This window comes from Neophocaena asiaeorientalis, unplaced genomic scaffold, assembly GCF_003031525.2.
Source record: "Neophocaena asiaeorientalis asiaeorientalis breed wild unplaced genomic scaffold, Neophocaena_asiaeorientalis_V1.1 scaffold404, whole genome shotgun sequence".
NCBI lineage: Eukaryota > Metazoa > Chordata > Mammalia > Artiodactyla > Phocoenidae > Neophocaena > Neophocaena asiaeorientalis.
This window is the reverse complement of record NW_020172589.1, coordinates 2,293,014-2,304,423: the sequence shown is the minus strand read 5'-3', so window position 1 is coordinate 2,304,423 and position 11,410 is coordinate 2,293,014. Positions and strand designations below refer to the sequence as shown.

Sequence of the window (11,410 nt, the reverse complement as noted above, 5' to 3'; positions counted from 1 at the left end):
CATTTGCATGCAACACAAGCTTTCATCTATATAATTAGGATCCCAGAAACTTGCAGCAGTTGGCTATGACATTCACATATAAGCAATTTTGTCAGTTCAAGCATCATGATATGACATTAAAAACTTCAGTAATAGGATAAGAAAGACTGCGAGGGAGGCAACTTTGACACAAGTTAAATATTTTGCTAATCACAAGCAACCAAAGAAATTTGAACTCAGATTAAGACTTTAATTAGCTAAAATATAGCCTATCTTAAAAGATGCCATCTCTATTATGCCTCCTTATAAATACAGAATTTCTCCAATAGGAAATAATCTGTCTCCTATCACCTGGAATTTTTTTTCTTTTTAAACAATATATTTTTTCTACTATTAAAAAATTATACATGGGCTTCCCTGGTGGCGCAGTGGTTGAGAGTCCTCCTGCCGATGCAGGGGACACGGGTTCGTGCCCCGGTCCGGGAAGATCCCACATGCCGAGGAGCGGCTGGGCCCGTGAGCCATGGCTGCTGAGCCTGCGCGTCCGGAGCCTGCGCTCCGCAACGGGAGAGGCCACAACAGTGAGAGGTACCACACACACACACACACACACACAAATATATATATATACATTATCAATGAATAAAACAGAGAAAAGTAGAAAGATTACCCAGGGTCTCACTACCTTCACACTGGTACTTAAACTTTGGCATACCTCCACTTAGTTATAATTATGCTCTGCATATAAATGCTGCCTCCTTCATTTTAAAGGCTGAACTGTAGTTTTTAATGTATAGAACCATAACTTTTAATGGTTTTCATAGTAGTCTTCTGAGTGGATGCCCTATAATTTAACTACATATTCCCAGATTCCTAAACTAATAATGTTTCCAACTTTTCTATTCTAATAAATATTAGTTCAGTATTCATCTTTATGCCAAAACATTCTCCTTTTTTAGGATTATTTCTTTGGATTAGCTTCCCTCAAGTGGAATCACTACTCAAAAATGTTGTATTCTGAAGTTTATTGCAGATAAACAAATTTTATCAGCATATACTAACTTCCTGCAATAAATTCACCCACAATACACTGTTAATTGGTTTGTCCAATTCCAAAAATAAGGCTTGGAAAGCAGAAAGTCACTGTTCCCCGAAGGCATTCTGAATTTTTCTGTTACTTTAACCAGAGTTTCTGCATTTTCCTTATGTTACTTTACCTTCTTGCTTTGGCATGTATTTCTGCCATGAACTTAAGTCCTGGAGTTTATTCACTGGAAGGCTCTGACTTTGATTGCGGGCTCTTTCCACATTGATGAATTCCCTCTTGTGGCCTTAATCTTCTGCATCCCTCTCAGTGAGAGTGAGAGTAGATACTGTGGCTATTTCCCCACAATGATTCTATGTCTGCCCTGTGTCAATTCTCTGGGGGACTGGCCCTACCATGGCTGCAGAGGTAGTCCCTGATTTAACCTAATTGACCTTTTCTTGCCCAATACGCTATTGAAACCACTCTGGTCATGTCACCACTGACCTCCCTCCATTTTGTTCAATCTAATAATCAATCCTCAGCCCTTATCTTACTTGACCTCTCAGCAGAGCTTAGCATAGTTAATCACTCCTTTCTTTTTGACGCACTTTCTTCACTTGGCTTTCAGGATCAAGTCAAGTCAGGATCTAATCAAGAAAACAAAAATTATTCTTAGCGTCTGACAAGAGGGAATTTAATTCAGAGCCTTGATAACCTAGGTGACAAAAGAGCTGAAAAGGAGAAAGTGAGAAAACCAGAGATGGGCAACAGCAGAAACACGGTATCAACCTTGGCTCGAGGAACATAGAGGAGAGGAGGTGCCCATGGGCTTGAGGGACCCGGCAGAAGCTAGCGTCATGAAGGGTTTGTCTAGCAGAAGCCGGAGCCGGAACAGAGGTATAGCCACAATAAGAGACACCACCGCAGAGGAGAGGAAATCCTGGTTTCTCCTTTTCTCCCTCCCTCCAATTTTCCATCAGTGTCCTTCATAAACTAATCCCAGCTGGAAACCAACTAACATCAGAATCTTGGGAAAAGCAGCTTGCAGTGGTCAATCCCACTGCCATATAGACTCAAGAAGAAGGGGAGGAGGGTCTACAGGGCCAACAACAGACTGCTTTATCCCCTGCTCTACTGGTAACTCCTTCTCTGTCTTTCTATTGGCTCTTCTTCTTCTCTCTGCCCTCTTAACATCGAGGTTCTCCAAAGCTCAATCCATGTTCCACTTTCTTGTCTAGTTATCCATGAATGCTCAACAAATTCTCGCCCCCAAACCCTAAATTGTTTAGAACAACAATTTATGGTCACCTCTCATGATTCTGTGGGTTGACTGGGCAAAGCTGGGTAGTTCTCTTTTGGGATCTATCATGATGTATGTGGTGAACCCTGGGATGTGTCGACCAGATCCTGATCCAGAAATGAACAAATTATTACAGCACTTGCTGGGAGTCTGGCTGACAGCCCTCAGCTGTCAGTCTTTTTCAGGGAAAGTCTCAGTTTGTGAGGGTCACCTCACCCAAGGTCTCATACCCTTCCGAGAGTAGCCCATATCCAAGGACTGGTTAATATAGAGGATATAAAGCACAACACTTTCATCCCAACTTAGGGCAGATAAAAGGGATCACCCCATCCTCAGAACTCCCTAAAAGCATCAGTTGAGGTTCTGATGGAATTGCTTAACAGCGTGATTTCTCCCTTTGTCAATCCTGTTTCCCACCCTTCCCTTCCATACATTCCACAGGCATATATCCCCAAAGCACTCCTTAATGGAACCTCTGTGTCTCAGAATCTACTTTCTGGGGAACCCAACCTACAACATGGTTACCTCAAGATGGTGGCTAAGGCTGGAGTCATCTAACAGGTTGGCTGGGTTGGACATCTACGATGCCTCAATCACATAGCTAGCAGTTGATCCTGACTATCAAATGGACTATCAACTGGAATGTCTAGACATAGCGTCTCTATGTGGCCTGGGTTTCTCTCACCATGGCCACTGGGTTCCAAGTGGGACCACTCCAAACATAAGTGTTGAAGAGGCCTGGGCATATTTTTACGTCCTAGAATATTAATTCTATTGGTCAAATAAGTTACAAAAAATCAAAGGTAGGAGTATTAGACTTCCTTCTTGATGTGAGGAACAATATTCACATACAAGGAGGAAAGAAAGGATGGAGGCTTTCGTTGTAAACACTACCACATCTTTTCCTCTAGATCACTCCATTAAAACTCCTCTTCTCGGGCTTCCCTAGTGGTGCAGTGGTTAAGAATCTGCCTGCAAATGAAGGGGGCATGGGTTTGAGCCCTGGTCCGGGAAGATCCCACATGCCTCAGAGCAATAAAGCCCGTGTGCCACAACTACTGAGCCTGAGCTCCAGGGCCCGCAAGCCACAACTACTGAGCCTGTGTGCCACAACTACTGAAGCCTGAATGCCTAGAGCCTATGTTCAGCAACAAGAGAAGCCACTGCAATGAGAAGTCCATTCAATGCAACGAAGATTAGCCCCCGCTCACCGTAACTAGAGAAAGTCCGTGGGCAGCAACAAAGACCAAAAGCAGCCAAAAATAAATTAATTAATTTTTTAAAAACCCTCCTCTTGTCATGATCACCAATAATCTCCATGTTGCTAAATCCAATGTTGTATTCCCAGTTGTAATCTTACTTGATCTCCCAGCAGGATCTCTCACTTCTTTGACAATCTCATAATATCTATAGGCTGATGACTCCCAAATTTTTACTCCTGTTCAGTCCACTCTGACAACCTATAAACTCCTATAAGCAACTATATGCCAATAAAATGGACAACCTAGAAGAAATGGACACATTTTTAGAAAGGTACAACTCCCAAGAATGAACCAGGAAGAATAGAAAATTTGAATAGACCAATCACAAGTAGGGAAACCGTGATTTAAAAATTCCCAACAAACAGGACTTGAGGGCTTCACAGGCAAATTCTATCAAACATTTAGAGAAGAATTAACACCTATCTTTCTGAAACTATTCCAAAAATTGCAGAGGAAGGAACACTCCCAAACTCATTCCATGGGGCCACCGTCACCCTGATACCAAAACCAGACAACAATACCACAGAAAAAGAAAATTACAGGCCAATATTACTGATGAACATAGACACAAAACTCCTCAACAAAATACTAGCAATCCAAATCCAACAATACATTAAAAGGATCATACAACATGATCAAGAGGGATTCATCCCAGGGGTGCAAGGATTATTCAATAAACGTAAATCATTCAGTGTGATACGACACATCAACAAATTGAAGAATAAAAAACCATAGGATCATCTCAATAGATGCGGAAAAGCTTTTGACAAAATTCAACACCATTTATTATAAAAACTCTCCAGAAAGTGGGTATAGAGGGAACATACCTCAACATAAAAAAGGCCATATACAACAAACCCACAGCTAACATCATACTCAATGGTGAAAAGCTGAAAGCATTTCCTCTAAGATCAAGAACAAGACAAGGGGCCTTCCCTGGTGGTGCAGTGGTTAAGAATTTGCCTGTCAATGCAGGGGACATGGGTTCAATCCCTGATCCACAAAGATCCCACATGCTGTGGAGCAACTAAACCCATGAGCCACAACTACTGAGCCTGTGCTCTAGAGCCCACGAGCCACAACTACTGAGCCCACACGCTGCAACTACTGAAGTCTGCATGCCTAGAGCCCATTCTCTGCAATAAGAGAAGCCACTGCAATGAGAAGCATGCACATCGCAACAAAGAGTAGCCCCCAGCTCACTGCAACTAGAGAAAGCAAGAAAGCCCATGCACAGCAGCAAAGATCCAATGCAGCCAAAAAAAAAAAAACAAGACAAGGATGTCCACCCTTGCTACTTATATTCAACATAGCTTTGGAAGTTGTAGCAACAGCAATCAGAGAAGAAAAAGAAATAAAAGGAATCCAAATTGGAAAAGAAGAAGTAAAACTGTCACTGTTTGCAGATGACATGATACTATACATGGAAAATCCTAAAGATGCTACCAGAAGACTACTAGAGCTGATCAGTGGATTTGGTCAATTGCAGGATACAAAATTAATACGAAGAAACTTGTTGCATTTCTATACACTAACACCGAAAGATCAGAAAGAGAAATTAAGGAAACAGTTCCATTTACCATAGCATCAAAAAGAATAAAATACCTAGGAACAAACCTACCTAAGGAGACAAAAGACCTGTATGCAGAAAACTATAAGACACTGATGAAAGAAATTAAAGATGATACCAACAGATGGAGAGATATACCATGTTCTCAGATTGGAAGAATCAACATTGTGAAAATGACTATACTACCCAAAGCAATCTACAGATTCATTGCAATCCCTGTCAAACTACCAATGGCATTTTTCAGAGAACTAGAACAAAAAATTTCACAATGTGTATGGAAACACAAAAAACCCCAAATAGCCAAACCAATATTGAGAAAGAGAAATGGAGCTGGAGGAATCAGGCTCCCTGACTTCAGACTATACTACAAAGCTACAGTAATCAAGACAGTATGGTACTGGCACAAAAACAGAAATATAGACCAATGGAACAGGATAGAAAGCCCACAGACAAACCCACGCACCTATGGTCACCTTATCTTTGACAAAGGAGGCAAGAATATACAATGTGGGGGCTTCCCTGGTGGTGCAGTAATTGAGAGTCCACCTGCTGATGCAGGGGACACGGGTTCATGCCCTGGTCTGGGAAGATCTCACATGCCGTGGAGCGGCTAGGCCCGTGATAAAAAAAAAAAAAAAAAAAAAAAAAAAAGAATATACAATGGAGAAAAGACAAACTCTTCTATAAGTGGTGCTGGGAAAACTGGACAGCTACATGTATGAGAAAGAAATTATAACACTTCCTAACACCATACACAAAAATAAACTCAAAATGGATTAAAGACCTAAATGTAAGGCCAAACACTATAAAACTCTTAGAGGAAAACATAGGCAGAACACTCTATGACATAAATCACAGCAAGATCCTTTTTGACCCACCTCCTAGAGAAATGGAAATAAAAACAAAAATAAACAAATGGGACCTAATGAAACTTAAAAGCTTTTGCACAGCAAAGGAAAAACTAGAAGAAAAGACAACACTCAGAATGGGAGAACATATTTGCAAATGAAGCAACTGACAAAGGATTAATCTCCATAATTTACCAGCAGCTCATGTAGCTCAATATCCAATAAACAAACAACCCAATCCAAATATGGGCAGAAGACCTAAATAGACATTTCTCCAAAGAAGATATAAGAATGCCAACAAACACATGAAAGAATGCTCAACATCATTAATCATTAGAGAAATGCAAATCAAAACTACAATATCACCTCACACCAGTCTGAATGGCCATCATCAAAAAATCTAGATACAATAAATGCTGGAGAGGGTGTGGAGAAAAGGGGACACTCTTGCACTGCTGGTGGGAATGTGAATTGGTTCAGCCACTATGGAGAACAGTATGGAGGTTCCTTAAAAAACTACAAATAGAATTACCATATGACCCAGCAATCCCACTACTGGGCATATACCCTGAGAAAACCATAATTCAAAAAGAGTCATGTACCACAGTGTTCATTGCAGCACTATTTACAATAGCCAGGACATGGAAGCAACCTAAGTGTCCATCAATAGATGAATGGATAAAGAAGATGTGGCACATATATACAACGGAATATTACTCAGCCATAAAAAGAAATGAAACTGAGTTATTTGTAGCGAGGTGGATGGACCTAGAGTCTGTCATACAGAGGGAAGTAAGTCGAAAGAGAAAAACAAATACCGTATGCTAACACATATATATATGGAATCTAAAAAATAAAAAAAAAAGGTTCTGAAAAACCTAGAGGCAGGACAGGTATAAAGATGCAGACGTAGAGAATTGACTTGAGGACATGGGGAGGGGGAAGGGTAAACTGGGATGAAGTGAGAGAGTGGCATGGACATATATACACTACCAAATGGAAAATAGATAGCTAGTGGAAAGCAGCCACATAGCACAGGGAGATCAGCTCCATGCTTTGTGATCACCTAGAGGGATGAAGTAGGGAGGGTGGGAGGGAGACGCAAGAGGGAGGAGATATGGGGTCATATGTATATGTATAGCTGATTCACTTTGTTATAAAGCAGAAACTAACACACCATTGTAAAGTAATTATACTCCAATAAAGATGTTTAAAAAAAAAACACATGGTATTGGCACCAAAACAGACATATAGATTAATGGAATAGGATAGAAAGCCCAGAAGTAAACCCATGCACCTATGGTCAATGAATCTACAACAAAGTGGGCAAGAATATACAATGGAGAAAAGACAGTCTCTTTGATAAATGGTGCTGGGAAAACTGGAGAGCTACATGTAAAAGAATGACATTTAGAACATTCTCCAACACCATATACAAAAACAAACTCAAAATGGATTAAAGACCTAAATGGAAGACCAGATACTATAAAACTCTTAGAGGAAAACATAGGCAGAACACTCTTTGACATAAATCTCAGCAATATCTTTTTCCATCCATCTCCTAGAGTAATGGAAATAAAAACAAAAATAAACAAATGGGACCTAATGAAACTTAAAAGCTTTTGCGCAGCAAAAGAAACCATAAACAAAACAAAAAGACAACTTACAGAATGGGAGAAAATATTTGCAAAGGAAGAGACTGACAAGGTATTAATCTCCAAAATATACAAACAGCTCATACAGCTCAATAATAAAAGAACAAACAACCCAGTAAAAAATGGGCAGAATATCTACATAGATATTTCTCCAAAGGAGACAAACAGGTGGCCAATAGGCACATTAATAAGATATACAGAATGCCAACAAACACATGAAAGAATGCTCAACATCATTAATCATTAGAGAAATGCAAATCAAAACTACAATGAGATATCATCTCACACCAGTCAGAATGGCCATCATCAAAAAATCTACAAACAATAAATGCTGGAGAGGGTGTGGAGAAAAGGGAACCCTCTTGCACTGTTGGTGGGAATGTAAATTGATACAGCCACTATGGAGAACAGTATGGAGGTTCCTTAAAAAACTACAAATAGAATTACCATATGACCCAGCAATCTCACTACTGGGCATATACCCTGAGAAAACCATAATTCAAAAAGAGTCATGTACCACAGTGTTCATTGCAGCACTATTTACAATAGCCAGGACATGGAAGCAACCTAAGTGTCCATCAATAGATGAATGGATAAAGAAGATGTGGCACATATATACAACGGAATATTACTCAGCCATAAAAAGAAATGAAACTGAGTTATTTGTAGCGAGGTGGATGGACCTAGAGTCTGTCATACAGAGGGAAGTAAGTCGAAAGAGAAAAACAAATACCGTATGCTAACACATATATATATGGAATCTAAAAAATAAAAAAAAAAGGTTCTGAAAAACCTAGAGGCAGGACAGGTATAAAGATGCAGACGTAGAGAATTGACTTGAGGACATGGGGAGGGGGAAGGGTAAACTGGGATGAAGTGAGAGAGTGGCATGGACATATATACACTACCAAATGGAAAATAGATAGCTAGTGGAAAGCAGCCACATAGCACAGGGAGATCAGCTCCATGCTTTGTGATCACCTAGAGGGATGAAGTAGGGAGGGTGGGAGGGAGACGCAAGAGGGAGGAGATATGGGGATATATGTATATGTATAGCTGATTCACTTTGTTATAAAGCAGAAACTAACACACCATTGTAAAGTAATTATACTCCAATAAAGATGTTTAAAAAAAAAACACATGGTATTGGCACCAAAACAGACATATAGATTAATGGAATAGGATAGAAAGCCCAGAAGTAAACCCATGCACCTATGGTCAATGAATCTACAACAAAGTGGGCAAGAATATACAATGGAGAAAAGACAGTCTCTTTGATAAATGGTGCTGGGAAAACTGGAGAGCTACATGTAAAAGAATGACATTTAGAACATTCTCCAACACCATATACAAAAACAAACTCAAAATGGATTAAAGACCTAAATGGAAGACCAGATACTATAAAACTCTTAGAGGAAAACATAGGCAGAACACTCTTTGACATAAATCTCAGCAATATCTTTTTCCATCCATCTCCTAGAGTAATGGAAATAAAAACAAAAATAAACAAATGGGACCTAATGAAACTTAAAAGCTTTTGCGCAGCAAAAGAAACCATAAACAAAACAAAAAGACAACTTACAGAATGGGAGAAAATATTTGCAAAGGAAGAGACTGACAAGGTATTAATCTCCAAAATATACAAACAGCTCATACAGCTCAATAATAAAAGAACAAACAACCCAGTAAAAAATGGGCAGAATATCTACATAGATATTTCTCCAAAGGAGACAAACAGGTGGCCAATAGGCACATTAAAAAGTGCTCAACACCACTAATTATTAGAGAAATGCAAATCAAAGCTACAATGATGTATCACCTCACATCGGTCAGAATGGCCGTCATCAAAAAGTCTACAAATAATTAATGCTGGAGAGGATGTAGGAAAAAGGAACCCTCCTGCACTGTTGGTGGGAATGTAAATTGGTACAACCACTATGGAGAACTGTATGGAAGTTACTTAAGAAACTAAAAATAGAGTTAGCTGATGATCATGTAATGTAATATACTTATTTATTTTGTTTATGTCTTCCCCTGGAAAGTAAATGTTTTGTTCTGCTTAAAAATTATTATTATAATCCCCGTGCCTTTTACAGTGGTGGGCACATGTATGGGGACCCAGTAAATATTTGTTGAATGTATTAATTTAATAAATGAATGAATGAATTCACATAGGATAGCGTAGATGGAAATAACTACTTTTCCAGTGAAGTTATCTTGCATGCTTTTTATATTGATGTTCTACACAGTACATTAACACTTCTAGTAATTCTGAGTAAATATCTTACAATATTCCGTTCAGTAACTTCTTGCAAATGAAATATTACACACAAAAAATCAGAAAATGCATGCATTTTACATTGGACAGCTTATGCAAACCACAAGGATAAACACACTCACACACAACCACTGATATCCTTCTGTGGACTCAGAAGTTTATTGGGAACTAATGTGAGTCTCTTACATATTCTCACCTCTTAGAAGTCACCTAATTCCCTTGAGGTTGGAGCTACATTTCCTAGAGAAGCCAGTATGCCTATTCAGGTCACTATTTCTGACATGTTGTTCAGAAGCCTTGAAATTATCTCTCTGGGCTGATTTTACCCCACTACATTGTGTACGTCCCAAAGTCAAATCCGAGTCAGCCCTGTGTATATCTGAATTACTTTGAGTCAAAGAACGAAATAATAGAAATGTCATACTTCCTAATTAACTTACCTTATGGCCCAATAAGGAAAGAAACCCTGGTTTGGAGGAGGCTTCTAAATTGTTTCTTGCAAAATTGGATGGTACAACCTCTTCATTTTATGTTGTCTTGTTTTTTCCATCTGATTCTAGGGAAAAGGACTCAGGCATCTTCAGATGAAAATGGTGCCCTGAATAGGAGTGTAAGTAAAACCTAAGATGAGCAAAGGAACATCTGGACTACAAACTGATGATGAGCACATGTGGAATGTAGATGGTAAGATGGAAAACAGTCTCTAAATTCCTCCCTGAATCACTTTTTGGTTCCCATAGAGTTAACCACAGATGGATGCTTGGGAGTCCACTGTGTTTGATTTCTCTTGCATGGTTCTGTCCATTGCCCAGTCTCTGCTCCTTCAAGCTTGCTGGTCAAGGCCATGGTCAGGGTGACCATAATCCTTGCTGTATCCTGGGAGAATGGTGCCAGCTCCTTTATAGCCCTAACTGTAGAATTAGTATGTACTGCATACAAGGCAAAGACATCTTCCCTGACTGACACTGGCTCTCTCTCAGAGTAATATTAATAATAATTTTTTTAAATAGTAAGCTGAAAGACTTCTCACTAGTAGTTAAAAGGAAAAAGAATAAATGGCTTTTTCAGCCATCTTGGACCCTGTGGAGGCCTGCTGGGAACAGGACTTCTAAAACGACAAATATGTCTGGAAGGCTGTGGTCCAAGGCCATTTTTGCTGGCTATAAGCGGGGTCTACGGAACCAGAGGGAGCACACAGCTCTCCTGAAAATTGAAGGTGTATATGCTCGAGATGAAACTGAATTCTATCTAGGCAAGAGATGTGCTTACGTGTACAAAGCAAAGAACAACACAGTAACTCCTGGTGGAAAACCTAACAAAACCAGAGTAATCTGGGGAAAGATAACTCGTGCTCATGGAAACAGTGGCATGGTTCGTGCCAAATTCCGAAGCAACCTTCCTGCTAAGGCCATTGGACACAGAATCCGTGTGATGCTGTACCCTTCAAGGATTTAAACTTACTGAAAAGTAAATAAATAAAAGTGTTGATTT

The 11,410-nt window shown here is 39.6% G+C and overlaps 1 protein-coding gene across 1 annotated transcript; it reads left to right on the top strand.

The window, feature by feature from the left end:
* The first annotated feature begins 10,983 nt into the window (after nt 1-10,983).
* Nucleotides 10,984-11,410, top strand: LOC112395190 (60S ribosomal protein L35a). Its single transcript, XM_024738258.1, has one exon. It carries the CDS (start codon nt 11,042-11,044, stop codon nt 11,372-11,374), a length of 333 nt encoding a protein of 110 aa, XP_024594026.1. The 5' UTR covers nt 10,984-11,041; the 3' UTR covers nt 11,375-11,410.

Bases quoted from the DNA above. Each gene is read 5' to 3' on its own strand.
- LOC112395190 (XM_024738258.1), top strand. From the start codon at position 11,042: ATGTCTGGAAGGCTGTGGTCCAAGGCCATTTTTGCTGGCTATAAGCGG.